General features: G+C 36.8%; 1 protein-coding gene across 2 annotated transcripts; it reads right to left on the reverse strand.

Annotated features, from left to right (window-relative positions):
• Positions 1–4,494: 4,494 nt before the first annotated feature.
• On the reverse strand, positions 4,495–19,780 carry LOC110460602 (quinone oxidoreductase-like protein 2 homolog). Of its 2 annotated transcripts, XM_021513716.1 has the most exons (10): positions 19,697–19,780; positions 19,463–19,583; positions 19,051–19,147; positions 18,539–18,666; positions 16,642–16,665; positions 16,401–16,486; positions 10,819–10,900; positions 10,305–10,486; positions 6,345–6,573; positions 4,495–5,651 (listed from the first exon to the last, which is right to left on the reverse strand). In XM_021513716.1, the coding sequence occupies exons 1-10, from the start codon at positions 19,738–19,740 to the stop codon at positions 5,583–5,585; spliced, it is 1,062 nt and encodes a 353-aa protein (XP_021369391.1). In that variant the 5' UTR covers positions 19,741–19,780; the 3' UTR covers positions 4,495–5,582. The 2 variants fall into 2 exon arrangements, with proteins under 2 accessions (XP_021369391.1, XP_021369314.1); XM_021513639.1 differs by lacking the exon at positions 16,401–16,486 and having other exon boundaries at positions 16,556–16,665.
• Between the last annotated feature and the right edge of the window lie 202 nt (positions 19,781–19,982).

Consider the following 19,982-nt stretch of genomic DNA (forward strand, 5'->3'; position numbering starts at 1 on the left):
TGTTCTTTAATGTCTGTAGATAGTTAAAACAATTTTATCTGAAACAATATAATTAAAGATCCATAGCCTGTCTGTGATAATAAATACAGGTGAATGACCAGTCTGAAACAGTAAATAAAAAAATATGTTCCTATGTCTATCGATATGTTATACAGAGACCTTAACTGCTTAATGCGGTCTGTGATAAGCAGCCCGAAACAATTAATAAATGTTCCTAATATGTTTGTTATAGTAAATACAAGTTTATAACCAGTCTGAAAACAATTAATAAATGTCCATTACCTGTCTGTGAATTTGTACGGTTAATATTACAATTTTATCAAATTACTTTAATTTTTTTTAGAGGAAATCCGTGAAGAAAATCAAGATAAAACATTTTAATGAATAAATTGTAAGTAATACATGCAGTAGGATCGTTTTCCTTCAGTTATGAAATACATAGGAACATCCCTTTCTCCACGACTTTCCCCCATCTACTTTATAAAGCTTATCCTTTAAAAATAATGTTAATACCGCTATAACCAGACCTATTTGGTGGCATTAAACTCCTACTTTCACTTTCACATACTTCATTTCCGGTCAAGAGATACGAAACTAAGGCTTTCGATTTAATGCTTTACCGAGCGCTGTTGAGGAGGGTTTATTATCTCAAATTCAAATCTCGTTCTTTATAAGATATCTTATAACCGAATTATATAAGATATCTCATTTAATTTTGTTTATAAGATATCTTATATATTATATAAGATATCTTCTAAAAGATATAAGATATCTCATTTAATTTTCTTTATAAGATATCTTATATCTTTTATGAGATATCTTATATAGAAAGGTATATAAGATATCTTATAAAATATATAAGATATCTCATAAAGTATATAAGATATCTCATAAAGTATATAAGATATCTTATATAATTAAATAAGATATCTTATATAATTTGGTTAAGTACTGGATCAACATTGCTCCATTCATAAATGACAACTTGGCTTGCCATACAAAACACACACACATACACTACACGCATGCATCTTGAACACTAGGTAGGCCGTCCTTAAATGACCATAGCTGTTGGTAGGACGTTAAACAATACTAAACCAAACCAAACCAAAGTTAATAGTTTTAATCCCTGCGGAACCGGAGTCCGTTGCTTGCAAGCTATTCTGCTGGCAACATATCAAGTGATTAGAGGACATTTAGACGTCTCTACAAGCTCAAATTTTCTATTGCCGTTAAACGAACAACAATAACTTGTTCACTTGTTTTTCATTGCAAGGATAAAATGAATTTTCAGATAAAATCTTAGGACCATAAGCAGTTTCAGACTTGTCAAAACCACTATGGATTGGAAAAGCCAAATCCAACAAAGCTTTCGATTACAATACGTGTCCAACAAAAACCGGCTTTCCGAATGAAGTAAGCATTGCCAGACAGAACATTGGTGTTGTGACCTGCAGACATTTCTGTCATCACTGTAAGTATCCAATTCGATGATAAACCATCGACACATTTCGAACCCACAACCCAGCGCTAGTTCTACAGGATAATAAACACGCAATCAAATCCTACCCCTAACCCTAACCCAGAGCTAGTTCAACAGGATAATAAACACGCAATCTAATCCTACCCCTAACCCTAACCACAACCCAGAACTAGTTCTACAGGATAATAAACACACTATCAAATCCTACCCCTAACCCTAACCACAACCCAGAACTAGTTCTACAGGATAATAAACACGCAATCAAATCCTACCCATAACCCTAACCACAACCCAGGACTAGTTCTACAGGATAATAAACACGCAATCAAATCCTCCGACCTGGTTACGCACCAAGATGTTTTCTGAAGCAATGCCTTGAAGCATTGATTACGTCAATCATGTAGAAGTCAATTGCTTGTTGACAAAGTAAGGTTCTGTTGATTACTGTATACTCCAGAAGTGGATTGGGGATTTTGAAGAATTCAAAAGAACTTTTGATCAATTTCAAAGATCTATTCCTCAAAAAGTGTATCTTCTATCAAAACTGTGGACCTTTCTCCTCTTCACATCACCAAACCTTATATCAAACCAAAAGAACGCCTTCATTATCTTATCATGAGAGCTTTCCTTTCCAAGAAAGACAAACGGCGATATGAATTTATGGATTTGAACTATTTTAGAGCATAAATATTGTGAAAACCAAAACAAAGACTACAACGAAATATACTGAGGAAAATGTCGTGAGAATAATAGTTTCTGGTTGAAAATATCATTGTTGAAATCGGTAGTAAAAGTTTCAAGCAATTCTTATGAGATCAATTATACTCCGTCACTTTCATTTGTTTTTATAAGAAGCTGAAATTATTGAAAACCCTACCATGTCCTTCAACTTCAATATCGATTTCTTTAAATAACGACATTTCTTGACCATACCCTCCTGAACTTGGAATCAATGGCTTTACACGATCTTTGATTACAACACGACCAGGGACAGTTCACTAATAAGCTGTACGATAAGCGAGACGATTTCTATTTTTCCTGTGATGGACGTAATATTATTATGATTTGACCTAAGTTCACAAGGCGGTGTCGTTGATGAGGCAGAATATATATATGCTAACACTCCTGATGTGTGTACGACTACTGTTGAAGTAGTCTAGAATGGACGAATGAACTGTTGCTCCGTGGCAAATATATCGTTCGTATTTAGGAACTTTTAAGAGATTCTGTCCCAGCATCTAAAGATTCATCTCCATGCAAGCAGTCTTAATGATAATACATGTACGCAACCAGCCAATCGCACACGCAGAGCCACTCTACTGATAATACCCTCCTTAAATGTAAATGTCTGTAGTGGTATTGTTGTCACTTTGGATAACACGAGTAGACTGTTGTTTTGTAATGCTCTACTTAACTGATGCTTATGACGTCAAAATGACCACGAGATATTCTGAAACGTCTAGATTACTCTCCTATTGGGTTAATTGGAGATGTTGCACAAGGGAACTATAATTTCTTGAAACACGAAGTAAGGAACCATCTATTTATCGTTGCTGACAGCTAAGCATTTACTGCGTCGAGTGGCCATTTCGTCCCAAAACTTTTCGTTAGGTTACTAACAAAAAATCTGGATTTTGGGGTTTCTCAAGAGTCGCCGTGAGGACATTGAAAATATCTTCTTTATTCAAAACCAATCGAGAGAATCTGTTGTCAGCGTAACCTATAATAGTCTGAAAGCTTGCCTAGCAGAAAACAGTATCTTGATTAACGCCAATATCTACTTAAGATTAATTAAGTAAGGACAACTTTTCACGCTAGGGGTTGGTGCTAAAAATGTTAAGGAAGACACAGCTATACATACTAAGCAAAGACTTTTTTCTTCCTCTTTCAAATGTACTTCTCTATTTCCTTTTTAACAATCATTTCGTATTTGGATGTTTGCTAAGTTGGGCTACTTTTGGGAGTTGAATGTTTCTACAAAACGACGTCTTGGAATCCACTGATTTAGACGTTATCGCTGGCCTTTGTTGTCTCTTCAGCCATCTTTTCTTTTTCTTGCCGCACAGCTGTTATTCCAGATAGGACAAGATAATGTTTCTCTTTATATTTTCGAATAAAGAAATCAATAATTCCGTTTTATATGGAGGTTGATGTGACGTTGCAATTGGTTGCTGTGGATGCATGCCCAGTATTTCCTCCTTGACTGATTGATGTTTTCGTATCCTTTACACACCACTGTTGTACTTATTCACCATCCGAGTTCAGTTAATCAAGTTTTTTTTTACACTTTTGTTATCTCTCTAAACCTTTTTTATCTGTGAATATCTTATTTCAACAACTCTACACGGACTGTAGGTTAAGGCGCAAAACATCGGAATTTCAAATTTCGTGTCTTTACCTATGTAATTGCAATTTGCTAAACAATGTTCTAGACATCCCCGTATGATATGGTCTCGAAGAATCTCAAGCATAGCTAACATTTCCAATGTTCTACCGTGCGTTGATGCTAAAATACGTGTTCTGATTTGGAATTCGGCAAATTGCTGAGGAAGAGTGAATACACACATATTGTGTTTGGAAAGAAGACGCCTTTTTATATTCGAAACACAAGTTGTGCGTTACGTTCCTCTTTGAATGAGTAGGTGTATAGACAAGGCTGTCTGTCTATGGCGTGTTCTTGGGTTTCCAGTAGTAAGAACGTTTTATAATACTTGTTGGTGAACTAGCGTAGAAGAGTATAAGAGTTATAGCTTTGCATGTGCGGGGGTCGATCATTGTAAATTCTTCGGCGTGGCAGTGACTGAACTGTGACTGTGGTTGATGACGTGCCGTGCTGCTCTTCTCTACACTTTTTCTATTTTGTTTATGAAGTTGGTATAGTGTAATAACGTGAAGAACATTTTTATATATCGGGCCTGAAAGCCTTGTGAACATGTTCTCTGGCGTGTGATTAATTTACTTTTAGGTTGCATTTTCAGACAGCCCGGGATTTGCATTTGAACAATTCTATGTTGAGGTATTACATGCACAATGTACATTTGTATTTATTATAGTCATTGGTTACCAAGTACCCAACAAGAACAGCATCAGTATAATCAACAACAACAACAAAAGAAATCATACGGCAAGATAGGAAAATTAAAGATCCAGCTGGTACAAGTCTCTATAAATAAAGTATGTGGCTAATCTTAAATATGTTCAAATGTGCAAGTACTATTTTTTATATCACATATTTTTTGCAAGTATCTCGTTTTTCATTTATTTCTTCAGATTATCAGAACTGAAACAATATAGAACGGGAGCTTTTGATCACATACTCATAGTTATAACATTTGTATGGTGATAAAACAAAAAGTAAAAAAAGTTATCACAGTTTTTATATTTACATCACGCTTTATAATCTAATATACTGTAACTCTGGTACGGCATCATATTAAACTTCATAAAATGTTTTTATCTTGACAAAAGGTCTCAAACTCTTCATATCCTTCCACTAACAAATTAGCATTCTTCAATTCCTTTCATTGACAAGTTATTGTAGTCTCTGTAAACATTCGCTCCTTTCCACTAACAAGTTGTACAACCTGACCGAAGTTAAATTCCTCTAACAGGTTGTACAACATGACTTACGTTTCTTCCATCCAAGTTGAAATCTCCGACATTCTTCAGTTCTCACTAACAAGATGTTCCAATCTTTTCAATCCTTCAAACCATTTCACTCACAAATCGAACCAATATTTTTGATTCTTCAGTCCCTTTCACTAACAAGTTTTACTTATCTTTTCAATTCGTCAGTCGCTTACATTAACAAGTTGTACCAATCTTTTCAATTCTTCAGTCCCTTTCACTAACAAGTTTTACTTATCTTTTCAATTCTTCAGTTCCTTCCATTAACAATTTGTACCAATCTTTTCATTTCTTCAGTCCCTTCCATTAACAAATTGTACCAATCTTTTAATCCTTCAATCTTTACATTAACAAATTGTACCAATCTTTTCATTTCTTCATTCCCTTCCATTTACAAATTGTACCAATCTTTTCCAATCTTCAGTTCCTTCCACTCACAAGTTATAATGTATATGTGTATTTAACTAAATGTTCAGTCCATAGTCACCACCACTTTCCCAATGTTCTGTCGCTTTGAGATCATGTCAAAAGCTTTGTTGATCTGCGAATATAAAAGAGAATGAAAAGTTCTTTTAAAAATGACAATTCTGTTTAACAATGACAGTTCTGTGTAAGTAGGGAAACATGCACATTGAATGAAATTAGAAAAAGATTTTCATGTATTTCTTTAGAAATAGCAATAGCGGTTTTTAAACTCACAAAATCCAAGAGTGCTGTCTGGCAGACACCTTATTTTCTGATCAGCCTCAAAATAAAAGATGTACAACTAAGGGACAAGGGAAACCTCTATAGGATATTTGAAAAATATCTGTTGGGCTCTTCTTCAGAAATAATGATAAAAAAACCAATTGCCAAAAGATTACTGTCTTGGGGCATCTTGTTTTAGCAACCAGCCGCAAAATAAAACCTGCACAACTGAGAACAAGGGGAACCTTAATATAAAGTTTGAGAAAGAGACAGATGGATGGCGAACCATGAAAAAGAAATTGAACAGTCCCCAATCTGATGATGGTTAGATGATCAAAGCATGGTATAATCAATGTGAATACAACATACCAGTATGATTAGTAGGACAAGATGTTGGAGGATATTTGCTTACATGATAATTACTGTTTTTGTTTTCTTTGTTTGGTGGTTTTTTTTTTACTTATAATAAACTGTTAATCACTCTATTTTTGTGAAAAGACTAATTTCAGTGTTAATTAGAAATGTGTTTGAACCGATGTAACCTTACCTCTGACAACGGCAGCACAGCTCCGACATGAGGTGAGAAGTCCCCAGACACTAGCCCATCTACACACCTATCTATAGACTCAGAGAAGACAGGGCTGTTCTTTGTGCCGTAGTCGCCCCAATATAAACCTATAGCTGACACAGACTTGATCAACAGGTAATTGGCTGGAATGTTGGGAATCTTTCCCGAGGTATAACCAATCGTCAGGATTCTACCTTCATGGGCAAGGCTGTGGGAAAAAGGATGAATTTGTTATAATTGACAGCATCAACATACGGTCAAATCTTTTTCAAATGATTACTCAAGTAAAGGTTATTTAACAACTTCCAAAGAAAATAATAACAAATGATTGCTAAAGAAAATAACAACCCAAGGAAAGATTGACAAGAGACCAAAGAACTTAATTTCTTACCTACATTTTGTGATTCTATTTTTGACATTACCCCTGTGACCTTCAGAGCGGACCAAGGTCATATACTTGACCAACAGTAGGGATTCAGCGTACGCTAGATAACACCTTTTCTTACTTGTAATTAAAAAATCTTTTTTTTTTTTAAACACATCAATGTTCACAAGTCATGTTTCTTGCATTTCAACTTTAGGGTAAAATAGATCACCTTGAGAAAAAATTGATAGTAACCTCTGTGAAATAAACATATTTACCTAAATCGTTATTATATAAAATGAATTTCAAAATAATGATCAAATAATTACTATAACACAGATATAAGGAATTAATTATCAATTTTAATATGTTCAAACTGCATCAAAATCCAGTAGCTTTTCAAACATATGCTGCTTTACCAGTGTTAAGCATAATAACTTTCATAAATCTAAGCCAGTCAGTGCTTTGTCAGCCAATAAATCTGAGCCAGTCAGTGCTTTGTCAGCCAATAAATCTGAGACAGTCAGTGCTTTGTCAGCCAATAAATCTGAGACAGTCAGTGCTTTGTCAGCCAATAAATCTGAGACAGTCAGTGCTTTGTCAGCCAATAAATCTGAGCCAGTCAGTGCTTCGTCAGAAAATAAATCTGAGACAGTCAGTGCTTTGTCAGCCAATAAATCTGAGCCAGTCAGTGCTTTGTCGGCCAATATCTGAGCCAGTCAGTGCTTTGTCAACCAATAAATCTGAGCCAGTCAGTGCTTTGTCAGCCAATAAATCTGAGCCAGTCAGTGCTTTGTCGGCCAATAAATCTGAGCCAGTCAGTGCTTTGTCAGCCAATAAATATGTGATTTTAACAACTATGTATTCCAATGTATCATATGAATAAGGGAAATTTCCCTTATTCATATGATGCATTGGAATACATAGTTGTTAAAATCACATATTAATTCAGTAGCAAAAATATTTTTATATATTGTATAATCTACTGTAGTATCTCTTTCAAATTTCAGGATAAGACAAAATATTCCTGCAAAAGGCATAGAGAATGCTTAAATCTTATTCAACAGGAAAATTACAAGATTTTTTAATTGTTACATTTTAAACTATCTACAAGGATGAAAATATTACTACATCAAAACAGATGGGGATATATATTATGGTGTTATCTTTGGCTCCATAATCCAAATGACATCACGCTTGACAATGAAGTTGCATGCTTTAACACAACTCTACCATTATCTGCTAATATTTGGTCAGATTTGCTTACATTAATTGTATAAGTTTTGTAGGTAATTATAATACCTAATTATATGCAGCAAAGACATACCAAAACAACGACTAATTAGGGCCCCGTATCGGAGATACGGGTGCTCTATAGTAATCACTTTGTCTGTCTGTCTGTCTGTCTGTTCGTCCACACATTTTGTTCCTGGCTGATAACTTTGGTATTTATTGACCGATGTACAAAGGTCAAAGGTCAAGGTCATTAGGTTCAAATGTCAAGGTCAAATTTTGCATCTTTTTACTGATGAACATTTTGTTATGACATGATGAAGCAAAGTTGATCAGAATTAAACAAGGAGTCAACCTGACCAAAAGTCAAGGTCATTGGTTCAAAGGTCAAGGTTAAATTTTGTATCTTTTCACTGGTGAACATTTTGGAATGACACTTTGAAGCAATGTTGCTCAGAATTAAACAAGGAGTCAACTGACCAAAGGTCCAGGTCATCGGGTCAGGGGTCAAGGTCAAATTTTGTAGCTTTTCACTAATGAGCATTTTATGACATGAGGCAAAGTTGTTCGGAATTAAAATCAGAGACACACTGAGGTAAAAAGTTGAGGTCAAAGGTTAAGGTAATTAGATTCAAAGGTCAAGGTCAAATTTTGCATCTTTTCACTGATAAACATTTTGATATGACATGATGAAGCAAAAATGATCAGAGTTAAACAAGAAGTCAACCTGACCAAATGTCAAGGTCATTGGGTCAAATGTCAAGGTTAAACTTTGTATCTTTTCACTGGTGAACATTTTGGTATGACACTTTGAAGCAATGTTGCTCAGAATCAAACAAGGAGTCAATTGACAAAAGGTCAAGGTCACTGGGTCAAAGGTGAAGGTTAAATTTTGTTATGACATGCAGCAATGTTGGTCAGAATTAAACAAGGAGTCAACTGACTTAAGGTCAAGGTCATTTTATGTTATTATGTAGCAAACTTGTTCAGAACTTAACACAGAGTCAACTGACCTTAGGTCCAGGTTATGGGTACGAAAGGGTCACGCAAGGTCAAATTTTGTACTTTTCACTGATGAACATTTTTTTATGATATTATGAAGCAAAGTTGGTCGGAATTAAAGAATAAGTCAACTGACCAAAGATCAGGGTCACTGGGTTAATGGTCAAGGTCATTTGGGTCCAAAGGTCAAAGACAAAGTGGTTCTCTGACTTTGACCCTGGCTCTTGATGGAGGAGGTATATAAGGTGAAATAAAACAAATCAAGGCTAACAAATGAGTATTGCACCGGTATTTACATTTCTGTTAGCCCAGCAAATATGGAGGTGGAAGGAAACAAAACTCGCATCATGATCATAGCACATGTAAAATGTATATTTTGCTACCTTGCGATTCTGTTTGAAGTCCAAATGTCAAACGTCAAGCTCAGCTATATGGGCAGATTGCTTCTTGATGATTATGGGGGATAAATTGCCACAAGACGGGGCCCTTACTGACCTGTCAGTGTTCTAGTTCTATTGTCACTTCTGATTGGTTATTTACAGTGGCAAAGATATCTTTTTTAACAAGTTGCTAGAATTTAACTTATTGGAATATTCACTCCCGAAGACACAATTTAACTCTTTCAATTCAAAGGTTGGAATATTTCATCATGAAATTTCAGGGTGAAGGAGTTTATATTTCACTGTCAAAAATATAATTAAAATCCAGATCAGACGTTATACACATATGATATATGATGTAAACTTTTGAAATATCAAACAGAATAAAATTAAGTTTTGAAGGTGAGAATATCATACAAGAGGCCCAAGGGCCTTAGCGGTCACCTGAGCTATACCATAGGTGCTGGTAGCTTTATTTTATTGTTTAGATGAGATGTGGAAATCAGCATGTAAACTAAGTGAAATAAAATACTTGTCATATCATCAAAGGATAAGAATTTGAAAATATTGGTAAATGTTCCCTTTCAGGCCCCACCCTGGCCCCTAGGGTTGGGGTAGGAATTTCAATTTTACAATTTGAAACCATCTTTCTCCAAGGATAATTCTCACCAAGTAAAAATAATTTCCTACAGAAAGTCGTCAAAATATACCCAAAAGTGTTATTTCACTATATAAACCATAGTAAACTTTACCCCCTCCCCAAGGGAGAATGGATAGCTCGGGGGTTATTGGATAATATTGGTTAATTTTCCCTTTGGGGCCCCACCCTGGCCCCAGGGGTTGGGGTAGGAATCCCAATTTTACAATTTTGTAGCCTCATCTACCAAGCAAAGCTCAAGTGACCTGAAAATATAAATATTATTATTGGAGAAGGTTGAAATATTTCCTTGACAATCTCACCTCTTCAGACATTCAAGGAACAAATCTCCTCCTACAGTATCAAACACCACGTCTGGACCCTTTCCGTTGGTGAGTTCTTTGAGCCGGCCTCGGACATCCTCCGTGTTGTAGTCTATGACGTGGGATGCTCCTTTACTCTTTACGATGTCGGCCTTGTTTTGACCGCCACAGGAACCTATCACCTATGTGAACACCAAACAAACAGGAAAAGCTAAGCACTGAATTGTTTTTTTATGGAATATTCCACCTATATGAATGACACAGCTTTGCAGGTAAACATCTAAGGCCTTGGGAACTTGGTATTATTATATAGAGGCAGTACCTTGGAGTGGTCAATATGATGTGCGGACAAAAGATAGCTGATACCCCAAGGTAATATAACATGTTCTGTACACTTCACTCATCTGTACTCATTTATTTTACTAACAAGTAAATTACTAAGATCTAATGATTTATAGTAAGAACCTGAATATTTACTAATAAAGGCAGACTATGTTACAAATGTTTTACCTACCTTTGCCTTTAGAAGCTTTGAACCAATTTCCACGGCTGCCAATCCTGTGCTTCCTGCTGCTCCAGTCACAAACAATGTTTCTCTGTGATAAAATCTTAAGTATCAGCTTGTGTATTCTCAGGCCCTACAGTCTTAAGTGGTTTCAGGCCCTACAATCTGAAGTCAGGCCCTACAGTCTTAAGTGATTTCAGGCCCTACAGTCTGAAGTCAGGCCCTACAGTCTTAGGTGATTTCAGGCCCTACAGTCTGAAGTGATTTCAGGCCCTACAGTCTTTAGTGATTTCAGGCCCTACAGTCTGAAGTCAGGCCCTACAGTCTTAAGTGATTTCAGGCCCTACAGTCTTAAGTGTTTAATCATCATGTTAACATGATCACTACAGACCTATCTAATCTATATGTTATACTCCACAGAGACCAAACTGGCTTTTATTTGGAGGGGTTAAGTATGCATACTATACTTCCTAAGAGAGTACTAGTATACAAGTAAATTGTTGTGACAAACCATTGTTTTGTTCATTTTTTCTGATCTCTAAAATCTAATGCAAATTTGGCACTTAAAGATGTGAAGGTGTAAACTTGACCAGGTAGTTACTTATGTTACCTAATGATTCGCTGTGAGCGTATGTAAGAATAGAAAGTTATAAAGACAAAATGTTTGGTTTGTTAACCCTAAAACCTGTTACCCTAAACTCATAAAACATTAAGTATAGCATGGCCTGTTACCCTAAACTCATAATATGCAATTCGTTTGTCATGAAACAGGTTCAAAACATTGTTGAATGACTCCACATAGAATGTGTCCATGGCCATGATGTAGTCTTCTGGGTGTTGGTATATTGCACTTTTCTGGATTGCGTTGCGCAAAAGTAGCTCAGCCTTTGGGTCCTTGATGATCATTTTTGATGGCTGGTGGTTGGGGTATGTCCTACAGTTTGATTTTTCTGAGCAACCAGTGTGCACATTTTGATAATGCTGGACAATATTGTCCAGACTTTATTTGAGTTTTTGAGCATTTCCCTCACATTCTCTGATGCTATAATGCACATGAGTTCTTATTGATGACACTTTGTCAGAGAGTTGTGAGTGCCACGTTATTCCATGCTTGTACCGTGGACCAAATGCTACTCCTTTCAATAGTTGTTCCTCCTGTTTACCAGCATGCCAAGTGTCATTCTGATTTTTCGTGGCATGGTTATCCCGAATTTACTTGTTGATGGAAAGGTTTCAATCATGTGCGTGTGCTGATATTATAACTGGTCCCAGTTCATGGTCTTCAAAATGTTGATATATCCTTTCTGTTCCAAGTTTTTCATGTCGCTGAGCATATAAATCATCATCTTTTGTAATTATTTCATCCAACAAAACTTTGTGTGTTTCATACCCAATACAAACAACATCAGTCTGTCGGGAGTTTTTTCTCCAACCGTGTCGGGCGTCTGTGACAATTTTGATACCTTCAAAGTCCTCCATCTGGCCTTCATGGTTGATAACAGCCGTCGCCATTTCAGTTGACAAAGCATCCTTACAGGAATCGTTGTACTCATACGCAACCGCTAGGTTAAAATCTTGTGCAACATGGTCACGATGGAAAGCCTCGGTCAATGTTCCAATATCAGCTGCTTCAGTCAGCCTCTTGAACTGATTGGGGATTATCCCAGAACACATATAGCCATGTGCCATCCGATGGTTTACCAAAAACTTTTCATTTGGTAAATATGGTGAAGATGGCCAATTCTGTAAATCACCATCACCATTGACACAGTACAGTTTTAGTACAGATGCATGTCCTTTCTTGTATTTCTCATCAGCTTCAATGTGACAGCTTTTGCACAGATTTGAGTGTTCAGTGACAATCTTTGCCAGGAGCTTTACAGATGAAATAACTGTAAGAAAAACTGGTTGATCAACATCTTCTCTGTCTGCTTGAATATAACCAGAAGTTGTAGAAATACTCTGTTCCCTCATCTCTTCATCATCGTCATCATCATCAACTATTCTTTCCTGGTGTCCAAAAAGAAATCAAGCACTCTGTTGATTGCCTCTGTATTTGAGACATTATCCATAGCCCCTGATAATACGTTTTTCACCTTTGAAAGTTTTGATTTCACACTTTCTCTCACTTCATCATCTCCAGTAAGCTCTAATGTAAACCTCTTTGGTCCTCCAGATTCCCTATACCGTCTATTATAATTTGCCTTTTTTCACTTTTCTCTGCCCATAGTCTTCATTTCTGTCCGCCATTATGTGTATATGGGTTGTTACAAAATGAATAGAATGTTCAAGAAGTAGTAGAACACTATCCCTATTTATCCAATGAAAGGCTAAATAATTTTGGGTTTAGTTGATCATAATATATTGAGATTAATTTGATTATCTCCCTGCCTAATATTTTCCTAGCACATCCGGAATTAATTTTATACAGTTACATAATATGACATAATGTGAAATGTTACCTAAGGATAAAACCTCCTGTTGATAAATACATTCAACGAGAATACAAAGGACATCTCATGAAGAAGTAAACAAACATACACAGTAAACACAACATAAAATGCCTTGGCCTAAACCCATCCCAAACAGTTTCCTTCAGCTAACATTTCCTTTGATATTTGAGATATCTTGACCAATCCCATAGACACATCTCCCGCTAAATTTTTCCAAGCCAGTACAAGGTAATATGGCTGACAGTGAAAGAAGACATCTTGTTTGTCTTTTGATGACAAGAGAAGAAGAAGAAATAGTCGACGGGATATTAACAGTGCATGGTTGGGATTTAATAAGGGCAACACAGCATGACCAAATACCTGTGATACAAAGTACAAATACAGGCAATGATATAGATGGTGAGGAAGCTGGACCACTTCTGGTGACACAAGGACAACCTGAGACAGCTTCAAGTGGTAATAGTTCAAATTTAGCCGCGAATTCTGATGGACGGTTCAGCGATACCGAATGTCCACATTGCTTTTGTGACAGATGTGTTGTTGATGAGACCAATAGACAATTGTGGTGGCCTGAAATGAACGCTTTCCCAAATAGCAGGAATAGACAATTACGAAATAAACTCTACAAACGATTTTGGGCCATTTTGAGTAATAGAGGTGCATGGGCAGATCAACGATACTTTTTGAGAAAACAGAGGGCACTTGGAGTTGATCCAACAAGAAAACATTATATCTGGCATAAAAGAGATATAATGCCAAATTGTGGATTGAATACAGTTAGAATGTGGTACCCCAAAACATCAACTGAGGAATATGTTGGTCATTCATGGGGCAGTAATTAATCAGTACTTTTTGTTTATATTTTGAAATCTCAACTCATTGACTACTATGAAATAAAATTCAGGAATTTAAGAGGAATAAAGGCAATTAATACAAGTAAGTGAGCATGTTTAGTTGTTAATCAACAAGAGCTGACCAGTGACCTGAGCCAGTGACCTCAGATAGCCTTACAATGTAGACAGTCAATGTCAGTTGGGAGCTGTTACTCCCCACACTATTTGAAATTGGAATAGTCCGAAAGTACTAAATTCAAATATTTGGAATAAAAATATGTAATATCTTGGTTATTAAGAAAAGTCATTACTTCAGAGTAGGATTTGATAAATAAGCACACTTTTATTTTCACACCTGCCATTTTTTGGTAAAAATATGTGGTTATTTAGACTAAAATTTCAAAACAAGTAGAGCAAGTGAAACACTTCTGCTGCAGTTTAAAGTTGTACATGATCTGCCATGTTTTATTAAGGTCCACTATTTATAGGTGAGCTCGGTCTTTAAGTATAGCATGGCCTGTTACCCTAAACTCATAATATACATTAAGTATAGCATGGCCTGTTACCCTAAACTCATAATGTACATTGAGTATAACATGACCTGTTACCCTAAACTCATAATATACATTAAATATAGCATGGCCTGTTACCCTAAACTCATAAAACATTAAGTATAGCATGGCCTGTTACCCTAAACTCATAATATACATTAAGTATAACATGGCCTATTACCCTAAACTCAAAATATACATTGAATATAGCATGGCCTGTTACCCTAAACTCATAATATACATTAAATATAGCATGACCTGTTACCCCAAACTCATAAAACATTAAGTATAGCATGGTCTGTTAACCCTAAAATCATGATAAATATTTAGTATAACATGACCTATTAACCTGTAACTCAATTTACGCTTATTAAATAACATATATTGTTGTAACAAAGTTGACATAAAAGCTGCATATGTTCTAGACTATATTTACCACTCCTGTAGTAACAGTACATCTAGGCTATATAACCACTCCTGTAGTAACATTACATCTAGACTATATTTACCCCTCATGTTGTAACAGTACATCTAGACTATATTTACCCCTCCTGTAGTAACAGAACATCTAGACTATATTACCCCTCCTGTAGTAACAGGACATCTAGGCTATATTACCACTCCTGTAGTAACAGTACATCTAGACTATATTACCACTCCTGTAGTAACAGTACATCTAGACTATATTTACCCCTCCTGTAGTAACAGTACATCTAGACTATATTTACCCCTCCTGTTGTAACAGTACATCTAGACTATATTTACCACTCCTGTAGTAACAGAACCTCTAGGCTGTATTCACCCTTCATGTAGTAACAGGACATCTAGGCTTTATTTACCACTCCTGTAGTAACAGTACATCTAGGCTGTATTCACCCTTCATGTAGTAACAGTACATCTAGACTATATTTACCCCTCCTGTAGTAACTTTACATCTAGGCTATATTACCACTCCTGTAGTAACAGTACATCTAGACTATATTTACCCCTCCTGTAGTAACAGTACATCTAGGCTATATTACCCCTCCTGTAGTAACATAACCTCTAGGCTATATTACCACTCCTGTAGTAACAGTACATCTAGGCTATATTTACCTCTCCTGTAGTAACAGAAAATCTTGGCTATATTAACCGCTCCAGTAGTAACAGTACACCTAGGCTATATTACCTCTCCTGTAGTAACAGAAAATCTTGGCTATATTTACCCATCCTGTAGTAACAGTACATCTAGGCTATACTTACCCCTCCTGTAGTAACAGACCATCTAGACTATATTACCCCTCCTGTAGTAACAGTACACCTAGGCTATACTACCTCTCCTGTAGTTACAGAAAATCTAGGCTATATTTACCCCTCCTGTAGTAACAGTACATCTAGGCTATATTACCCCTCCTGTAGTAACAGGACATCTAGGCTATATTTACCACTCCTGTAGTAACAGTACATCTAGACTATACTTACCCCTCCTGTAGTAACAGAACATCTAGACTATATTACCCCTCCTGTAGCAACAGAACATCTAGACTATATTCCCCCTCCTGTAGTAACAGGACATCTAGGCTATATTTACCCCTCCTGTAGTAACAGAACCTCTAGGCTGTATTCACCCTTCATGTAGTAACAGGACATCTAGGCTATATTTACCACTCCTGTAGTAATAGTACATCTAGGCTATATTTACCCCTCCTGTAGGAACAGTACACCTAGGCTATATTACCTCTCCTTTAGTAACAGAAAATCTAGACTATATTTACCCTTCCTGTAGTCTGGCCTTCCTAGTAAGTGCCATCAGGGAGGTTCCATAGCTGACTATTGATGCTGCAGCAACCTCATATGATACCTGTAGTAACAGTACATCTAGGCTATATTTACCCCTCCTGTAATAACAGTACATCTAGGCTATATTTACCCTTCCTGTAGTCTGGCCTTCCTAGTAAGTGCCATCAGGGAGGTTCCATAGCTGACTATTGATGCTGCAGCAACCTCATATGATACAGAATCTGGAAATGTTCTTAAAACCTGCGAAAATTGAAGAAACAAGTTTTATGCTAGTAAACCTGAGTGGGTTAAAAGGTAATTAATTAAAGAAAAAATGATAGCCCTGAATCTCAGCAGAACTGTATGTCAAATCCAATGACTCTAGGTTTCATAGTTTGAAAAAGAAATGATTTACCAGTAAGTAAACATATTTGACCTCTGGTCATGGGATCTTGTTGAAGAGTATCAAGGTCATTCAAGGTCATTTATCAAGTGTCCTTTACCCTACAAAATTATAGGCCAAAGATCTAGAGTATGACTGAGTATGACGGTTCGGCACATGACATTTGAAAATGACTTCAAAGTTAATAAAAAAACCATTGTAAAATTAGGTCAAGGTTATTCCTTTGATAAAAAAAACACTGAGTATAATCCTCCCCTCTTTTAAAGTAGGAATATCGTTTGTTTAACAATAAAAAAACAATATGCCATGTTTCAATAATAAAATATTTCAGTCATTTCAAAAAATGAAAGTATACAGGACGAGACGGGCAAAGAAATGGCACAAATGAACAGCCATGGCCAAGATCATGACTATCTTAATTTGTGCTAAAAAATCAGCGCCTCCATCAGTGTTCCCAGAAACACCCAAATAAGACTTTTTCATCCCCAAAGCGGTTGGCTATACCCAAGGTACATGTATTCAACTATTGCTCTATGTAGCTACCTAAGGGTACAGAATCTTCAATATGTATCGAATATCTCCCAAAATCTAATATTTAGTGGGTACACCGTTCATATTTTATCCAATGCTATTTTTCATATTCAAGTTATAGAGATGACACAGGGCTCTGTGACTTCTGTGTGTGCCGAGATGACACAGGACCCTAGCTGTGACTACTGTGTTTGCTGAGATAAAACACAACCCCGCGACTACTTTTTGTGTTGAGATGACACAGGACCCTGGGTCTACTGTGTGTGCTGAGATGACACAGGACCCTGTGACTACTATGTGTGCTGAGATGACACAATGCCCTAGGCCTATAATTACTGTTTGCTGAGATGACACAGGACCCTGTGACTATTGTGTGTGCTGAGATGACTCAGGACCCTGTGACTACTGTGTGTGCTGAGATGACACAGGACCCTGTGACTACTGTGTGCGTTGAGATGACACAGGACCCTGTGACTACTGTGTGCATTGAGATGACACAGGACCCTGTGACTACTGTGTGTGCTGAGATGAAAGGACCCTGTGACTACTGTGTGTGCTGAGATGAAAGGACCCTGTGACTACTGTGTGTGCTGAGATGAAAGGACCCTGTGACTACTGTGTGTGCTGAGATGACACAGGACCCTGTGACTACTGCGTGTGCTGAGATGACACAGGACCCTGTGACTACTGTGTGTGCTGAGATGACATAGGACCCTGTGACTACTGTGTGTGCTGAGATGAAAGGACCCTGTGACTACTGTGTGTGCTGAGATGACATAGGACCCTGCGACTACTGTGCGTGTTGAGATGACACAGGACCCAGTGACTACTGTGTGTGCTGAGATGAAAGGACCCTGTGACTACTGTGTGTGTTGAGATGATCAACACAGGACCCTGCAACTACTGTGTGCTGAGATGACACAGGACCCTGTGACTACTGTGTGTGCTGAGATGACATAGGACCCTGTGACAATTGTGTGTGCTGAGATTACACAGGACCCTGTGACTACTGTGTGTGCTGAGATGACATAGGACCCTGTGACTACTGTGTGTGTTGAGATGACACAGGACCCTGTGACTACTGTGCATGCTGAGATGACATAGGACCCTGCAACTACTGTGTATGCTGAGTTGACACAGGACGTACCCTATACTTACTGTGCGTGCTGAGATGACACAGGACCCTATGACTGTCCTTACCGTATGTTCTGGCATGACACAATGCTGGCAGAAGCTGCCGGACTTTACAAGGCCAAAAACTCTATCTTTTTTCTTCAATCTCTTTACTTTGTCACCTACAGCCAACACTTCACCGGCAAACTCCACACCTGATATTAATCAGTGTTATTTAAATGTTCTATGTCAAAGTCCAGAAGTTCTGCATTAATTAAGGTTATCGATTCGTAAAGTGAAATATAAAGTTTGATAATTTACTTGTAAATGTGTAAGTTGTCATATCATTCTGTAAGTATAATAAATCTTTGTACAAGTAAAAAAGTAAACAATTGTGCAATATTTTCATTTGTAACAAAATATAAAGTTGTATTATTTATTTGAAACTGAATAATATGGTACATTTTCAAAAACACTGCCTTGATTGAGAGTAAGACTATGACAAAACAATCAGGTAAAGCTATAGTTTATCTGTACCAGCATGTGGAAAATAAAACTGTTGAAAGTTGCTAGATCTGTACACTAGTTATATATACTACCTGGTACAAACGGAGGATGGTTGACTACTTGGTAAGTTCCTTTACATTGCATTATGTCTGAAAAGTTCACTCCACAAGCTTTCACAGCTACGGAAACCTGCAAGAAACCAAGCATTAGTATACTGTAAAGAATATTAAATTAGATACTATCTTTAAATATTTATTGATATCAGCAGCAGATTTTTGAAGACATCTTATGACCAATTCACAGTATGTGAAACAAATTTATGATTTTATATACAAGATACTTTATAAAATGATTTGTGAATTAGAGCTAAATGAAATATCCTAATTATGAGATGAGGATGTTATTTTACCAATCAAGGGAAACAACTCTTCCAATCTTCACTTCATTTCAAGTTAAGTTAACAGTCAGTGTTAAAAAACGCCACACACTATTTTACTTAAATACCTCGTTCTGACCGAGACTAGATGGATCAAATGTTTTCCCATCATCAATGATCTCCAGGGGTTTAGAGAAATCTGTACAAACTGCTGACTTGTAGGTTGCTCTTTGAAAATGCTGAACCCTCCTGCAAAAAACGTTACCATTAGCACTGTAACATTGCATGTCAACAAGTGTCGATTCACATGTCATACATAGGGAATAACATGTGGTAAACTGCCGCTAGACTAGGCTACTAACCTGCAGGAAATCGCCAAATACCGACATTTACTCCACATGTTCATCTCGAGAAAGCTTTTTAGTCTCCACCGGAAGTTAATAAAATGTGACCATATGTAAACTTCCGGTCCACGTGCTAGTTAACTGTCAGATTAATCGAAGCTTAGGAGCGGGAAGGTATAATTTGGAGATTTGGAGATTTGGACAGGCCACCCATCAACCCCTACCTGGGAATAAATGGGCCTAAATATTGCTTTGTAATTAATACGATATTTAATTAGTATTTATGGTAAGGAAGGGATAAAAT

Source organism: Mizuhopecten yessoensis, unplaced genomic scaffold, assembly GCF_002113885.1.
Source record: "Mizuhopecten yessoensis strain PY_sf001 unplaced genomic scaffold, ASM211388v2 scaffold201, whole genome shotgun sequence".
In the NCBI taxonomy this organism is placed as follows: domain Eukaryota; kingdom Metazoa; phylum Mollusca; class Bivalvia; order Pectinida; family Pectinidae; genus Mizuhopecten; species Mizuhopecten yessoensis.

Bases quoted from the DNA above. Each gene is read 5' to 3' on its own strand.
- LOC110460602 (XM_021513716.1), bottom strand. From the start codon at position 19,740: ATGAACATGTGGAGTAAATGTCGGTATTTGGCGATTTCCTGCAG. The intron at 19,148-19,462 runs GTATTTAAGTAA...GGTTTCTTGCAG, and splicing joins CTAGTCTCGGTCAGAACGAG to GTTTCCGTAGCTGTGAAAGC. The intron at 5,652-6,344 runs GTAAGGTTACAT...TTATATTCGCAG, and splicing joins CTGTGCTGCCGTTGTCAGAG to ATCAACAAAGCTTTTGACAT.